General features: G+C 39.0%; 1 protein-coding gene across 2 annotated transcripts in view; it reads left to right on the plus strand.

Annotated features, from left to right (window-relative positions):
• The window catches only part of LOC101853175 (carboxy-terminal kinesin 2), a 23,584-nt gene extending 8,331 nt beyond the window's left edge, over positions 1–15,253 (plus strand). For both annotated transcript variants that reach the window (XM_005102069.3, XM_005102070.3), the window contains exons 6-17: positions 113–249; positions 973–1,183; positions 1,798–1,965; positions 3,910–4,056; positions 4,845–4,967; positions 5,799–5,969; positions 7,062–7,223; positions 7,804–7,942; positions 9,062–9,201; positions 9,544–9,693; positions 11,393–11,462; positions 14,071–15,253. In XM_005102069.3, coding sequence (XP_005102126.1) covers positions 113–249; positions 973–1,183; positions 1,798–1,965; positions 3,910–4,056; positions 4,845–4,967; positions 5,799–5,969; positions 7,062–7,223; positions 7,804–7,942; positions 9,062–9,201; positions 9,544–9,693; positions 11,393–11,434 — 1,590 coding nt within the window. In that variant the 3' untranslated portion in view covers positions 11,435–11,462; positions 14,071–15,253. The remainder of the gene's footprint in view (positions 1–112; positions 250–972; positions 1,184–1,797; positions 1,966–3,909; positions 4,057–4,844; positions 4,968–5,798; positions 5,970–7,061; positions 7,224–7,803; positions 7,943–9,061; positions 9,202–9,543; positions 9,694–11,392; positions 11,463–14,070) is intronic.
• Positions 15,254–16,903: the final 1,650 nt, after the last annotated feature.

The raw sequence follows: 16,903 nt of genomic DNA on the forward strand, positions 1-16,903 counted from the left end.
GCAGGTCTGTATTATGTATATATATAAATCTATCTCTTTCGTGTTGTGTCCGTGTATTGAGGTGAAGCGTTCAATTTTTAAAAATATAATTTTTATTTCTGTCCGTCTGTAGGGCCAGCTTACACAGTACAATGACCGTATAGTTCAGCTCGAGTCACAGAATCAAAAGCTCAGTGGAGATGTTGTGGAGAAGGAGATGGCAAGTGAAACTGCTGTGAAGGAGATACAAGAACTGAAGAACAAACTGAAGTAAGTGAAGTAATAATATAGCATTTGTATAGCGCATACCCCGCTCAACAGCAAGCTCTATGCGCCTTACACTATATTATTACCCCGGTAGACCATAGAACATTCAGAAATATCCTCAGCTTCCTGGGAGGGATACAATACAAGCAGCATATTAAGCACTCAAACACAAACAAATTGATAAGATCTTTCGTTGTCAATAGCTGTGTACCCATTCTCGCTCGGGTGAAGTGAAGGAAATATATTTGTGTAAAGTACCTTTCCCTAAGACACAACGTCAGGCCCCTGACGAGATTCGAACCCTTTACCTTATGGTTGTGAGTCCGAGAGCCTAACCACTATGCCACCGTCACAACTAAGAAAAAAATAAACAAATATATTTAAAAAATAGGCTTTTAAAAAAATCCAGATATTTAAACACATTGTTTCTATCATCAATATCTTTGATGGATTTTTCAAAGCTTATTTTTAAAATGTTTTTTTTTTTGGGGGGGGGGGGGGGGGTAAAAAAAAAATTTTTTAAACCTTTTCTTTCCCGATGTATGAGTGTGACTCAGTGTACTGTTGTTTTCATGACTGCTCAAGTTACCTGGGGCATTTCATTTTAGCCCACTGAGCTAAAATATTGCCCTTTCATAATCAACTTGGGCATCTGTTAAGAATATTAGTTTTACAAGTAGAAAGTTCTGCCATGAGACTTTATGGCGTGTTTTTGCACTTCCTCAGTGCCGCAGAACAAGAATTTGAAACGACGAAGAGAACTTTGCAGCGTGAAATTGACGACTTACAGTTTCAAAAGTCCACTCTTGATCGTCAGAAGATTACCTTAGAGGGGGAACTTGCAGCATCGATGAAAGAAATCAGTGGTCTCAAAGCAACAGTAGCAGAAATGACCTCAGCACAAGCGACTGTCAGGGCAGAGCTGGAGACCGCAAAGGTTCACTTAGTTTTTCTTTCGTTTTAGATTATGATGTCATCATACAGGTTAAAAAAGAAATATGAATACTGAAAGGTCTTGGAGTTTTTTATTTTTTAAAAATAATTTCAAAATGTGCAACAAAATTACCTGTTAGAAGCAAAGCTGTTTTTATGGGCAAGTCTGGTAAAAGACACCCACAGTATGATGCAACAAAAATGAATAAAGATTGGAACTTTTGCTTGTTATTCAAAAGGCCCAATTTCATACAAATTCATCATTTGTGTTGTTTGTCCTTGATGAAAGAAAAGAGGCACTCCATTCGTGCAAACCTTTGGAATTGCTTTTATGTAATCTTTCATTTAAGTTAGCGTTCAACTCTTTTCTATGAATCATAGTGTATTGAAATTATCTTTTAGAAGTTATCTTTACTGTTTGATGGATCTTAATATCAATTTATATACAGAATGCCTCTTCTTGTTGGTCTCTTGTTGTGAGCCGGTATGGCTGATTTACACCGTGCTTGAAGATACTGCACAATCAAAAAAGAAATTATTTATAGAGTTTGAATAGCGTTTGTGTCTATTGTTATGCTGATTGTTGTTCTTTATCATGCTCTATTCTTTGTGTAACAGCTCCAGCTAGACGCTGCTTTTAAAGATATCAGTAATCTCAAGCAGACTGTTCAAGACAGGGACAATACGTTGAAGATTCGTGATGAGAGTATAGAGTCTTACCAAGAAAAAGAAAGGAATCACGAAACTGAGAGAAGGAAGCTGCACAACACCATTCAAGAGCTCAAGGTGGGTAGTGCTTAGTGGATTTTAGTGTGATGGTAATCTGTTGGTGTTGGTTTGGTTGTTTTTTTCTTCCTCTTTTCAGGAATAAAAGGCCGCCTAACCAAATTTCAAAATACAGTCGAACCTGTGTAAGACGGAATCGCAAGGGGGCCCCCAAAAAATTCCGTCTTAGACAGGGGAATTTAGGGTGAGATGAAGGGGTCGGGAGGATTCAAAGGCTCAGCTGGTGGGATCAAGGGTCGCTTGTCCGATCGGCAAGCAGTGATCTAAACTTCACACCTCTCGACTGCTATCCTCTCCTATAATGACATGCGTCAGTCTTACTTATCCCATTACCACCAGTGCTTGCCTTTCATAGGACCACTGTTTGACCCACTAAAAACAGAAATGTTTGAACATTTCCTTTGCTTCCACCCTTAACCCCACCCACCGGTGTAGCAAGCACAGTCAATCAATCAATGCCACCCCTCACTGCCATCATGTAACAACGATTCGAGGAACTCTTTTCTCGGCTGGCTGTACAATCAGGGCGGCAGACATTGGTCAATCTGATTTCACACCTCTGGCTTCTGACTACCCTGGAAAGTTTCCGTAGTGGCTCGCTACTTGAGCACTCTCGCGGGCAGTCGTGAGATTTCACACAAACACTACCTTGACCATCTGCATCGCTCAGGGCTCACATGGTGGGGTAACATCTACCCTCAAATTGCACCCCTACTCCCCTTCCTCATCCAGCGGCATCAAAGATCCTCTACTACCTAGTAGAGGGTAGTAGAGAATCTTTGGCAGCATGGCCATGGCGTTAAGTTTAGAGCCGGCGGAACCGAACTTGCGAGTTTTGTTTCAAATCAGGGCTGAGCGGGCAAAGCATTTTCCGTCTTACACAGGTGAAAACCTTGGAAGGGAGCTGATTTTTTTTTTTTCGTTTCCGCGTTGGAGAGGTTTCCGTTTTATACAGATGTTTAAAGAGAAATATATCAAAGGGGGAGCGGGGAGATTCCATTAAGACAGGTTTTCATTTTACACAGGTTTCCGTTAAGGCGGGTTCGACGGTATGTAGGTAGTACAATAATTATTCAACTGAGCGTCATTCAGAACATCACATCACATTGTCAGTAGTTCAGTTCCTGTCATTTAGACTTAAGACAGGGCTACGCATTTCACAAACTGAGTTGATTCTTTGGTATTTTTGTGTGGTTTTCATATGAAGTTTCAAGGACTGCATTTTCATTGCAAATTTCTTTGTTTGTAATATCCAGTAGTCCTTTTCACACATAGAATGAAAACGGTATTTAAAAAACCTGTTCATGGAATTATTGCTTCTGCTGTCCTTTGCATCTGCTTCCACTCTTTCTATGCCAGAGGAGTTTCCAAATCCATGCCAAACTGTGTGTTGTAAATGTGACAGGTTAAACGTGTGTAGGGACAGGCCAGTCCCTAGATTTATTTCACCAATTGAGCAGACATATTGTAATTATTTATAAAGATGAAGACAAAAAGAATAGAGTCCAAATATTTTCAATGTGTTGTACTGTTAATCGTTAGCATTTATAATTTTCATTAGCATGCAGATGAAAAGAAACAAAGGGCGGAATGCCGTAACAGAAAGAGCCTAAGAAATTGTATTAAGGTTTGTTATTTAAATTTCAATTGCCATCTCTCTATTTTCTTTGAACATCCTATTTGTCATAATGAAAGTGACATATTTTCCATCCAGGGAGGAATGTCTAAAGTGGTATCATAATTTTTGGATTCACAGTGTATTTGGTTTGGACCGCTGGTGTACAATTTCTTCAGCTTTCTCAAATTTTCCATTTCTCTAGTGTTATGTTGCAACATTGGGTCTACTTCCCAGCTACCTGCTCTGTTTGTTGAAAATGTGCAATTGTTTTTAACCAAGGTTAATTGTTATAATTCTCTCTACAAAATTGTTGTGTTTTTCAACAGGGCAATATCCGTGTCTTTTGCCGAATTCGTCCTTTGCTTGGGGATGAGCTACTTGGAAATGATGGGGTGATAAACCACATGAACTTTCCAGACATGGACGGCAAAGTCTTGGAGATGGACAAATTGTCAGACATGTCTGTGAATGAGGTATGTTGAGTTTTTTTGTGTGTTTTTTTTTTGCTTGTTTGTTTTCATCTTCTCCTTCTGTATTCTTCTATTCTCAACCAATCCAGTGTTGGATTTGTAAGTTTTGGATATTTTGTGTTTCCCGAGTTTAGAGATGTATTCTTAGTGTTTGCACAATGGTCTGCTTTAAAGAAAAAACATTTTTTAATCTGTTATTTTACCGTTGGTTGACTTTGTCACTCCGTTGGCAGGGGCATCTGTGGTGTTAGGTCTAGGCTGTTTGCTGTTGCAGGCAGGTTATATGAGTTTGAATCTGACATGGGAAAGCTATTCTATCAAGTGTGTCGTCTGTCTGCTGAGATACTGTTTCCCAATTAGACCAGGTTGGCCTGAAGGTCAAAATTGAAGCAGTAGTGTTGTACTTTTTATTGTTTCAAAAGGCAATAATGGCGTGGCTTTTGTGGTCAGTAATGATGGTTGTAAAGTTTCATTGGTTGATTTTTCTTCCTTCTTGTGTGTGAAAAAATTCTTGTCAGCACTTTTTTTGGTCCATGTATTGATTTTAATAAAACAGCTGTCAGTTCTGGGTTTTTTTTTATGGCTGGGGATTGTTTGATGGATTAAAATAAAACTCATTTTCTCAACAGAATCCCTAACCTCTCTTGTAGAGTGATAACAGTATGTAGAACCCATCACATATGAATAAATTCGAGCATCACCTGGTGGTGATTAGAAACACATTGAAGAAGTAATCCCTAAGTTTTGTCTCAATTTTAACTTAATCTATGTATATTACTCTTATTTTGCAGAGTGTTCTGAATTCTACGAAAGGGGGACGAGCTGTGTCGAAGTATGAATTTTCGTTTGATCGAGTTTTTCAACCAGAGTCGTCCCAAGCTGATGTGTTTGAAGAAATTTCACAACTGGTCCAGGTTGGTAGCGAACTAGGTGTAAGAATGTCTGAATTGCTTGTTATGTGTAGTCCTCTTTATAGAGTCTACTTGCTGTAAGTGTAAGACAATCACTTGTTCAAATGACGACGATGCTACTGTTACTGTTTTTTTTATACAGTGGAAACCTGATATAACAGGGATGGCAGGACCAGAGAAAAAGTCCTGTTATATGAGATCCCTGTTAAATCAGAAATGCAAGAGAAGTAAGCATTTGTGGGCTGATCCAGCTGTATTTATTCATGAGTAGTTTCACTTGCCACAAGTACCCACGAACAGGGGTTTGAACTGGGTAATAATTATTGCTTGCTAGGTTTTTTTGTGCGGTGGGGTGCATGTGTGTGTGCTGTGAACTATGAAGGCCTCGAAACAAGCTGTGCGCATGACCAGGGCTGTCGGATTTGGCCATGCGGCCAGCCTGCGCTTGGCAAATTACGTATGCGTGTAGCTAGGCTTAGGCTTAGGGCTAGTTCGAGGTCTGTAGCACACCACGGCCCTCTCTCGCTTCACCCGCTGCGTGTGCTTTCTTACTTTTTACACATTGTTAACGAGCCTTTGTCCCTGCTATAACCGATTGGGCTCCGATGAGGCCCTGTTATTGCCGATAACTTTTAATAGAGACAAAGAGTAGGAAAAAACACGGATTTAAAAAATTCCTGTTATTACCGGATCCCTTTTATTACCAGGCCTTTTGTATTTGTATATTATTGACTATTATGCATGTCATTGTCAAATAAATCTCACTACAAGTATCAATTATAATGTTCCTCTTTTCTTTTTTTCTTCTCCCCCTTCCCCTCCAATTTAAATCAGAGTGCTCTCGACGGCTACAATGTCTGCATATTTGCGTATGGGCAGACTGGGTCGGGAAAGACCTTCACAATGGAAGGTTCATTGCAGAGTGACGAGACTCTTGGAATGATCCCTAGAGCTGTGAGGCAGATCTTCTCCTCAGCCTTGCATCTGCAGCAGAAAGGATGGAAGGTTTGGCAATATTACTATTTTTACAGTTCCTGTGAACAGTCATATATATTCAGACAGTGCTGTAAGAATGTCCCAAGATTGAAAACTTTTTTTTCTATTTCTGTGAGACTATGCTTTCATTCACTTGTTTGTAACTGTTAAGCAATATTTGCTATATATATAAAGGTGTATCTGCTTTCTAGTTGGCAAGCTTCGTTTCCTTTTAGAGAGAAAAGAGAGTATTTTATAATACTGCATACTACCTTGTCAAATTGTTTTAATGGTTCGTTGGGTTTTATTTTCACAATTCACTCTGTTCTTTCTTCCTCACTATGTTCAGATTTATTTTCTTTCTTCTGCTTTTTTTTTTTTTTCATTCAGCTTTCAGAAAATTCTATTATGGTTTCTTGTCATGTCTTCCAGATTTTAAAAAAAAATCATCCTCTTCTTTTCCTACCCAGCTTATGATATGCAAGCTAAGCAATTCCATACAGTCAAATGTCATGAGTTATCTCAGTAATATCTGAAAGCAATTTTTCACAATGCTAGCTAAGCTGTTTGAACTTTTTTTTTTTTTCAAATGAGTATGTTGATTTTGTTCCTTACAATAACAGTTGCAGTTGTTTTTTTACATCTGTGCACAGCATTTAACTAAGTAGCATTATATTTCAGGGGCTTTTATTTTTAGGCCACAGTAGGCTTAGCATTGAGAATTTTCTACTTTCATAATGCTGTTTCTTGGTGAAGAACCAAATCAGAGAACATGTGTGCTTGGAGAGCACCAGGGGCAGGTTTTCCTTGTTTCCTTTTCATTTTTAAAAGTTTCTGTTTTTTCCTTTCACTGCACTGAATAGCAGTTGTTATGTCGATGTGCTTTTCTTTACTCAAATTGATCATCTGGTACCCAAGAAAGAACTATAAATCATGTTTGAAAATTCTGTTGCTTTGAGTGGTACTTGCATTTGGTGCGTGTCATGATGGGTTTTGTTCCCTTTTCTCTGTGCCATAACTTCTCTCAATCAATTTCTACAGATTAAAGTTTTGTAATAATATGCAATGTGTTACTTCTTTTATATTTTTTTTTAATTTTTTATGTTTCTCTATCGTCCACAGTACACTTTCCAAGCAGCCATGCTTGAGATTTACAATGAAACGATCCGTGATCTTTTGGGCAAGGGCAAAGAGGAGAAACATGAAATCAAAATGTGCGGCAAAGGAGACTCTGACGTGTATGTCTCTGGTCTTACAGTAGTGGACGTGACTTCGGAGGATAAGGTAAACTAATTTTTAAGTAATTGAATTATAGACATTTTAGTCTTGCTGGAGCTTCATGAGTGATCTTCCTGTTTAATTTTATAGTCTGAATTCTAGTATTTTCTGGATTTTCCTTAGTTATATATTAATATTCTCAGTTTTACTTTTTCGATCTTTACTTTTACTTTTCTGATTATGTTCTCAGTTTTCAAAATACAAAGTTATCATTGTTGTGGATAGCTTTAGGAGATCAATGCCATGATATTGTGAATTTGAAGAAGTTTGTTCACTGATGCTACTTCTGTCTTTTCTCTTGCTTGGTTTCCTGCTTCATCTACCATCACAGAATTAACATTACCTTACCTTTTAAAAAGTTTTGTGGGTGGTTGGTGGGTGCTCTGGTGTGGTTTGCTTCTTCTTTCCTATCAAACGTCTATCGTCTTTACTTCCCTTCCTTCTTTTTTGTGTTTGTTACTCTCTTGTAACATCTTTTATCTTCGGCACTTATATGACCTTATTGTGTTGCAAGTGCCATGAAACACTAAAACATTAAAAATTTCAAATGGGCCATTGAACAAATCTTTCCTTTCTATCATCCCAGGTTTTGAATCTGCTGAGGAAGGCAACAGAAAACCGAGCTGTGGCTGAGACAAAGTGCAATGAGCGCTCATCTCGAAGCCACTCTGTATTTCAGCTGAGGCTTACTGGGGAAAACAGTATCACCGGGGAGTCCTGCAAAGGTAATAATAATAATTAAAAAGTAAATTTTTTTTATAGTGCCCTCTACTCAACTGGGACTAGCCACCTTACAACATCGATTATGAAATTGGTTATTCAAGCGACATTCAAGCCAATAAAAATTATTCACGTTCATCTAACCGCTGACAGTCACACGTGCACACTCTTACACATATACTTACATACACACTCACACAAACTCTTATACACATACACACTCTCATACACTCTTACACACATACTCACTCTTACACACTCACACTCACTCTTATACACATACACACTCTCATACACTCTTACACTCACACTCACTCTTATACACATACACACTCACTCTTATACACATACACACTCTCATACACTCTTACACACATACTCACTCTTACACACTCACACTCACTCTTATACACATACACACTCACACTCACTCTTATACACTCACACTCACTCTTATACACATACACACTCACACTTATACACATACACACTCTTACACACTCACACTCACTCTTATACACTCACACTCACTCTTATACACTCACACTCACTCTTATACACATACACACTCACACTTATACACATACTCACTCACATACTCATGTGCACAAAGGCATAAAAAAGCATATATAGGTGTGTGCACAATCACTTAGTCTTCCAAACATCAAAAAGACTGAAAAGTATCACTTCGACTTACAATGGCAGGAAAGTGATATATTTCTTGGGAAAAAGAGATTTTAGATTTCTTTAGAAAATTTCTAAATTATTGACAGCTAAATGCTCATTTAGCAATGCGTTCCATACCCATGGGCACAAGTGTGTGGCAGAGTTGCCTTAAATGTACTGGTGACATGAGAAAACTTAAGTTGAAAAAGAATTTTATATCATCTGGCTCACACAGGACAGTATGATCCCCAAATTATCCCTATTGTAATTTCTAGCTCAGTCGACTGCAGATGAGTTGTTGTCATCAGTTGGATTACAAAAAGATCAACTCCTCCGAACTTCAACTTAATCGTTGGGACCTGTAAAGAAGGAGCGGTGCTTGGACCCGAGAGAAAGATCAACTTAACGAAAGATCAACAGAAGCTGAATTGACTGTAGTATTTTTTCTTTACTTTCAGGAATCCTGAATCTTGTTGACCTAGCAGGGAGTGAGCGGGTCAAGGACTCGGGCTCAGAAGGTCAAAGGTTGATAGAAGCACAAAACATCAACAAAAGCCTGAGCAATTTGGGGAATGTCATCATGGCTTTGGGGAACAAGGTAAGCTTCGTATAAATGTGGCAAACTTTGTTTATGTGACAATATTAGTCTTTTTTTTTTTTCTCTTTTTTTAAAAAAAAAGAATATCAATTTATAACAATATAAATTTGCCATTACTGAGTAGTCACATTATATGGGGAAACATAAACAACTAAAGCCGCACTTGGGTGGATGCTGTACTATTTATCAACTTTGTTGTTATTATTGTTATATATTAAATATAATAAATAGTATTTTATAATACTCATAGAGGCCTACTTGTCATTCTATATTGAGAGAAAATTAGTGTTAAAAAAATTTTTTTAAATTGTTTCTTGACTTTTCATTTCTCTTTTCCTCCAGGACAAGCATGTGCCCTACAGGAATTCAAAACTCACTTACCTCTTGCAAAATTCCCTTGGCGGAAACAGCAAAACACTGATGTTTGTTAATGTTTCTCCTAAAGAAGAGTGCTTCGGTGAATCGCTCAACTCCCTCCGATTTGCCACCAAGGTAAGTAATACTCTGCTGGATGCAGAGTTAGAGAGAAAAATGCCTACTGGTTCTTATAGAATGATTTTATAGGGAAAGACTTGTGAAGAGTCATTGCAGTGGGTGGTTGGCAGGTAATCTGGTGTGGCTTGTTCCTTCTTTCCTGTCAATCATATATCGTCTGTATCTCTCCTTCTTTTATGTATGTTTGTGACACCTCTAATCTTTGGCACCTATATATGACCTGTTTGTGCCGCAAGTGCTCTAAAAATTTTACTGAAACTTTAAGTCGGTGCCTGTGAATTGGTCAGTAATGCATCAGTTCGAATAGAAGTAGAGTTTAAAAAATTATTCATCCTGTTTTTCATAGGATATTTCTTTCAAGCCAAGTTTTGTAAAGAGTGCCCAAGTGCTGATCGGATAATTGTATGGGTTTGATCTCCCTTTCAACCCTGTATGATTAGCAAGAGACAGGTCTGCCAAATTTAACTTGTCTCCTATAGGACTGAGATCTATTGTAAAAATATCTCCTCGAAGTTTAGAAGGCCTCGACTTTACACAGTCTGAAGTGTACCATATGTATTTTTGTTTGCTGAACGAAAAATTTTCTTCTGAATTCACATGTTATTTGTCTTGGAAAAAATAAATCTGGTCTTGAAAACTCTTGGAAAAGTCTTGGGGGAAAAAAATCTCCTACTCAGTATGAACCCTGCAGTAACTCCTCTTGCCTCCATACCCATGGGTAGTTGGTGGGTGCTGTAGTGTGGTTTACTCTTTGTTTCCTCCGAAACATCTATTGTCCTTATCTCTCTTTCTCTCTTCCTTCTTTTCTTTTTATGTTACTCCCTTGTAACACCTCTAATTTTCTGTGTTAATGACTTACAGTATTTGTGTTGCAGGTGCCGTAGAACTCTTACTAAAACTAAACTAAACCCCTGGACCCAATATCTCCCTTCTACTTCTACAAAATGCTTAAAACCGTAAAACTCTCAGGAATGAAAACAAAGAGAAAGCTGTCTCGTGAAAAAGTATAGGCTAAACATGAAATGAATGAAGACTCCAATTGGCTATGTTGTTTAGTGCATGTTATTTGTGTACAAAAAAGAAAGTTTTACTGCGTGGACATCAGCAGGAAGAGTTTATGACGTGTATGACTGAATATCCTGGTTCTGTTAACTAAACCTCTGTAGGGATCCTCTGTACAATTTGTACCACGTCATGTTGTTGTTAATCCAGTAGCCTTTGAGTGAGTGCCATTCGCCCTATTACCATGTTTAAAAAGGTAGAGGCCTTCAGCATTTGTTCTTTGCTGCAGTATAGTAGGCTTCATAGGTTATTGATGTCTCTGGAAGGGACAGGAGGAAAGTTGGCATTGGAGTTGGAGGTCCTGTAGTTTGGGACATCCAAAGAGCAAGTTGGACTGTTTCATTGACGTGGTCACAAAGCAAGCGCTTTGGATTTGTACCACATAACAAAATACTTTTGAAGTTTTTTTGATAATGTTGATCTGCTTCAATTTTTTTGCTTTTGGGGGTTTGGCGTTGCTTGTCTTCCCCCCCTCCCCCCAGGAAGTTTTTAAAAAAATAATAACAGATTCAAGAGAGGGGGATTTAAAAAAAAAAAAATTTTAAGCTTTTTATCATAAAAATACCCAACTCCAAGCATGTCTTTCAAATTTAATCTAGCAATGCCCTTATCATTTCGACTTTTTGTATTCCAGGTGAACCAGTGCAATATTGGGACAGCTCAGAAGAAGAAGTAGAGGCATGGGCTGCTATGCATGCTGTCAGGTAAATAATTTTAGTACACGCTTTGTTTTTAGTGTAAGAGTTTTTACAGTTTATACATCACGTTTTAAAAGTGTGGCTAGAAAGTAAAATACATTCTTTGTTCGGTCAGATCTGTAAATACTGCGGCCAGATTCAAATTTCATAAAGTCTGCCATTCTGGGTGTATTTTGATTGTTCACTTCAGAACTTTTTTTTTTAATGATGATTTGAATTACTTATGAGACATGGGAGGTAGGAGCGGCATGAGCCGAGAAGAGTACCCGTTTCTAGTGAGAAATGCCCTTCCCATCACTTCCCGGCCACTAAACTACTGCCCGATACCGAGAAGTGATACCGCTCGTTGGCTTGACATAACGAGTAACGAGAGTGAGAGGTGTCAATGGAAAGAGCGGCACAGCCGGCGAGAAATGACACGCAGACAGTGTCACCCATCACTGTGCCTTAAACTGAAAGGGAGGGGAGAGGGTGGCGAGACGAGGCGAGCGGGGAGTTTATCAGGGCCTAGGCGTAGATCTCCCTACCTTCCTTCACCGCCTGCGCAACAGGGCTAGCCTAGTTTAGATCCCGGCCACGGTCGGCACTAAGCGAGTTACTCATCTTAGGGCATGAGAAGAGAAATCTCGGCCATGGCCGGCCTTCTCGCTGAGCGAGCTGCTCGTCTTAGGGCGCGAGAAGAGAAATTGGTCACGAGACGAGAAGCACTTCTCGGTACTGGTCCCGGCGAGAAGTGGGTCAGCTTCTCGGTCTTCTCGCTCGGGAAGAAAAAAGCGCTTGCCACCTGTCTCTACTGGGAGGGGCAAATTTGTAAAGGTTGTCCTTACAGATACCTGTTCTGTAATAGTTGGTTGTTTCAAGTATTGAACAATATTCAGTCGAGTCTACGAATCTCGAACAGGAAAACCACGAATTCTCGGGTATCTTGAACATAATGCTCGGTCCCGTTTTAGTCCCAACGTTTTCTTTGTATTGACTTCTCGGAGTTCCCGAACACTCAGAACTCACAACACTCGTATCTCAATCTGATCCACTTCGCATTCTCAACTAAAGACCCAGACAGCCTTTCTGGCCGCTGGCGGCAGGTATTTCTTTTTTTATAGCTATAGCCAAAATGTGGTCCTTGTCTCTCTATGACAGGTTGGAGGGGGGGAGGTAACAGGGAAAGGAGGTTGGGGAGTAATGCTGACTGCACCACATGACTGGCTCGCCAGGTGTGCAATCATGCTGTGGGGCGGATGGCAGACCTGCCACTCATCCCGATTTAATCGGGATATCCCGATTTGCAAAAATCTCAAGCATCCCGATTTTCCCGATTTCGATCGCCAGTATCCTGATTTTTCGTGGTTGCGTCTGTTGCGTCCGATTCTTAGAAAAAAATATAAAAAGTTCTGCAATCTCTTTTGCTTGGAAACACCGATTGGACTTTTTATCAGCAGGAACTTGGAACGCAATTTTCTAAAGCATCTATGCCGAATCTAGGTCTTGTAGAGGGCTAACGTACGTTATTTAAACTAAAATCGACCTAGTTTCAAACGCTCACTCGCATCACATGACATGACCTCGTACGTGTGGTGAGTAGCGCGTGTGTCGGGGACCGTCGGTTGTCGGGGTCAACAAAGTTCATTCACACCGATCGCGTTGGTCGAGGTGTTTTTCGGGACTTAACCAGTGTGGACGGCCGGGGGGAGGGGGTGGGGGTATTGTTTTGACACTTGGGCTTAAAATGCGTGCCGTGATACAGGTACTAATTAAGGGGAAAGGAATAAGAAAAAAAATGAACAACCTTGGCGCGATCTTTTTTTCGATGTGATGGAAGTCAAACTTTGTTAAAACGCGGGCGTTTTGCGTGGATGATTAGAGTTACGTGTCAGCTATTTTCAAGACTACGAGTGTTTCAGCATCACTGCGACCTTCGCTCCCCCAGTCTATCCAACTTCGACTCGAGTACATATATGCTGTCAAAGTTTTGCTTTGCATACTTGCCTCTTAAAAGGGGACCACGACACCCCCCCCCCCCCCCCCCCCCCCCAGTGCCCTTTGCGGCTTTATGACTGATTTGCCGTTGATCCCGATTTTTTAAACTCAGAAATCCTGATTTTTAGATTTCATAGAGTGGCAGGTCTGGGATGGCTAGAGGCGTAACTTTCTGTAAGCCAATTAAATGAGAGGAAAGGTATGACGTAGGAGTCGGCTGTGCACATGTGAGATTTTCTGCTTTCCACTTTCATTCTTCTTGCTGTCACACCGTCAACACGTTTGCAAGGGAGATAACCACGTTAATTGTTTTAATGTTCTTTTTTGCATTCCTTGATTTTCTCTCTATTTGGGGCTTTCACGGTCATGACGAATTACGGAATCTTGAACGCTATTTCCAATCCCAGACGAATTCGAGTCACCCGTGTTTGACTGTAGATTGCAAAGCGCATGGAGCTTAGTGTTGAGCGGAAACTGGAGCTCTAAGCAAATGCTATCTATAGAATCTAATTGTTTATTATTGGGCAAAGACATTCGTGAAGATATATGCTGTTTGTGGAATCATTCATGCCTCTTTGCCATAGTTGTCTTCTAATCTAAGTGTAAAATCTGTGTTCATCATCTTCTTTCTATTCAGACTACCGTACATATGCGTAGTAGCATAACGACATCGTTGTTGTGGACAAGTACAAGCATCCTCGACCCAAGACAAGAGCCCAAAGACTTCGGGCAGCATTCACAATTCTCATCTCAAGGTGATGACGACTCTTAGCTGTCTGCATCTTGCTGAAACTACTCCACTCCAGAATAAACTTTCTATTTGTTACTTTTTTTTTTCTCTCTGTTCACAGGATCTTTGTATTACATTTCATGATTTAAAGTTTGATCAGTTTTTCTGTGAGGTTTAATCTTTTATATTAATTTTTTGAACATTTATTCTTACAGGCAGCATTTGTTGTTTTATTTTCTTTGGTCTGATCATAGTAAAAAGAAAATCGTGTACTGTTGGGGAAATATGATGAAATGAATCAAATTTGGTGATAGATGCTTCAAAATTCATTGTTATAGTTATTATAGAGGTACATATATGACATTTTTATGAATTAAAATTAACACAATGATGATCTGGCTTATTCTGAAAAATACATTTTAGAAACTTCCTTCACCTGACTAAAGACTTAGGGCACACTTTATTGAGAAATGAGTTGTATAATATTTGCCCTGAAATTATGACTGATGCCACACCCGCCAACTGGTCATTTCTGTGATGCAACAGAATAATGGTTCGATGACATGATGACACACTGAAGGTGCTTTGTGTTGACAAAGCGTGGCCTCAGAACTATTTTGTCGACAGTGTACTTAAATATAGAGGCACTTTGGACGAAATAGTTCTAAGGCGACGAAAGGCTGATTGTTTGGCTACTGTTTCTGTATAAAGTTATGTACATATATATTTCATTATAATTATTATAAGTCTGTGGAATATAGTGTGCAGCTTGTCTTATTGAGTTTATGTTTGTATTTAATATCTTAAATGACACTAGATTCTATATCTTGTTCTTCTGCCCAGTTCTCGATGTTTTTGTCTCTTCAGACTTCTGGTCATTATGGTTTGCTTCTGTTGAATCCAGACTCTTTGTCTTACCTGATGCTGTGCTTTGTGCGAGAGGTTAGAGGGCACTGCAACAAGCAGTGGCAGGTTCTTCTACTTCTTTCTCTTTTATTTCTGTCTATCTTTCTTTTTCCCAGCATTCAACGTGCCATGACTGCGAAGATGTTCCTCTTTGTCCTCACATTAAACTGAGCTGTGCTTTACAGTGGTTCCTTGATATTGTCATTGTCATAATAGAAATACTGTGGAGTCCGCTTACTTAAACTGAAATCTCATTTGGTGGTTGGCGGGTACTCTGGTTTGGTTTGCTTTTTTTATTCCTCTGTAGAACATCTATTTACCTTGTTTTAGGTACCAGAAACTAAATTTTTTAAGTAGCTGTACCGGGTATGCCAAATTTATGTTCCATATGAAAGGCCTATGTCTCCTGAGAATTTTGGTACCATTCTTTCACCTCTCAGCTTAGTCAATTTTTAAGAAAGTGGCAGCCGTTTTAAATTTGATAAAATATATTGGTAAGTCGCCAACTTGCTTCAACCCCATGTTTGACAGACAATAAAAGAGTACGGTTCCAAGTACACCAAACATCTCCACTTTACAGAGTACAATCACTGTAACAGATATGAAGCCTAATTTTTTTCAAGACTAAGATCATTGCAAATCAGTATTTTATTGCCACTATTTCGACAAAAACACAGAATGCTTATATCTCTCCTTTTTTGTGTTTGTTACTCTTTTGTAATCTCTAATCTTCTTCGCTTATATTATGACCTTATTGTGTTGCAAAATGCCGTAAAACTCTGTTTAGTCGGGTTTTCGGTTCAGAGAGACTGCTCAAAAGGCAAATAGAATGGAAGAAAAGTCAGGGCTTTAATTTTCTTTAAGTTTATTTCTGTTTTCGGATTAAATGTTCTGTTTAACTTAAGCGGACTCCTAAGTAGAATTGGTAGTTGGCAACAATATGGCACTCCTGACTTATTCAACCTGTCTGTCTCTTTGCTTCCAAAGAGGAGTGGGTGGTTTGTGGATGCTCTTGTATGGTTTGCTCCTTCTTTCCTATCGAACATCTACCGTCCTTATCGCTCCTTCTTTTTTGTGTTTGTTACTCTCTTGTAACAATTCTAATCTTTGGCATTTATATGACCTTATTGTGTTGCAATGCAAGTGCCTATAACTCCTACTAGAACTAAAACTAAATCTAGAGAGGGTGCTATGTGGTTAATTATACAGCTTAAACCACCAAGTTACTGTAATTTATCTCATTTTTCAAGTGTTCTTCTCTATCCCCCCTCCACCCCACTTTACTTAACTTTGTCTGTCTTTCCTTAATAAATAAAACTCTAACTGTAAGGTAATCTTTCAAATTTGTATTTTTTTTCTTTCTTTCCTCTCTCTACTGTGAAGTGTTCCGTCATATTCCTAGAGTCATAATAGTAAAACATGAACTCACACCCATGCCTTTTTGTATTGGTAATGGGTTTTTTTTTGGGGGGGGGGTATTGTATTCGAATTTATTTCTTTTGGATTATCTAGGCGTTAAATAGGAAAGAGTAGGCCAAAAAAATGTTCCAGTTCTAAAAGGGGTGGCTATGTGACAAACAGCGCAAACCACACTTACATCATTTATTTACATCATGGGAACATTGGAAAAATGTAAAAATTAATATATAAAAAATAATATACATATAATTTAAAATAGATTTTTAGACATTATGAGTTAATGTACAAAAACAAAAGTGTCCTTATTGCACAGCAGCAGTATTTTCCCCTTGAAAATTCTGAATGCTTATGTTAGTGTTAGCAGTAGCAGTATTATGACGAGGGGGGGTAATTGTTCCAAACGAATGTCCTTTTC

Source organism: Aplysia californica, unplaced genomic scaffold, assembly GCF_000002075.1.
Source record: "Aplysia californica isolate F4 #8 unplaced genomic scaffold, AplCal3.0 scaffold00311, whole genome shotgun sequence".
In the NCBI taxonomy this organism is placed as follows: Eukaryota; Metazoa; Mollusca; class Gastropoda; order Aplysiida; family Aplysiidae; genus Aplysia; species Aplysia californica.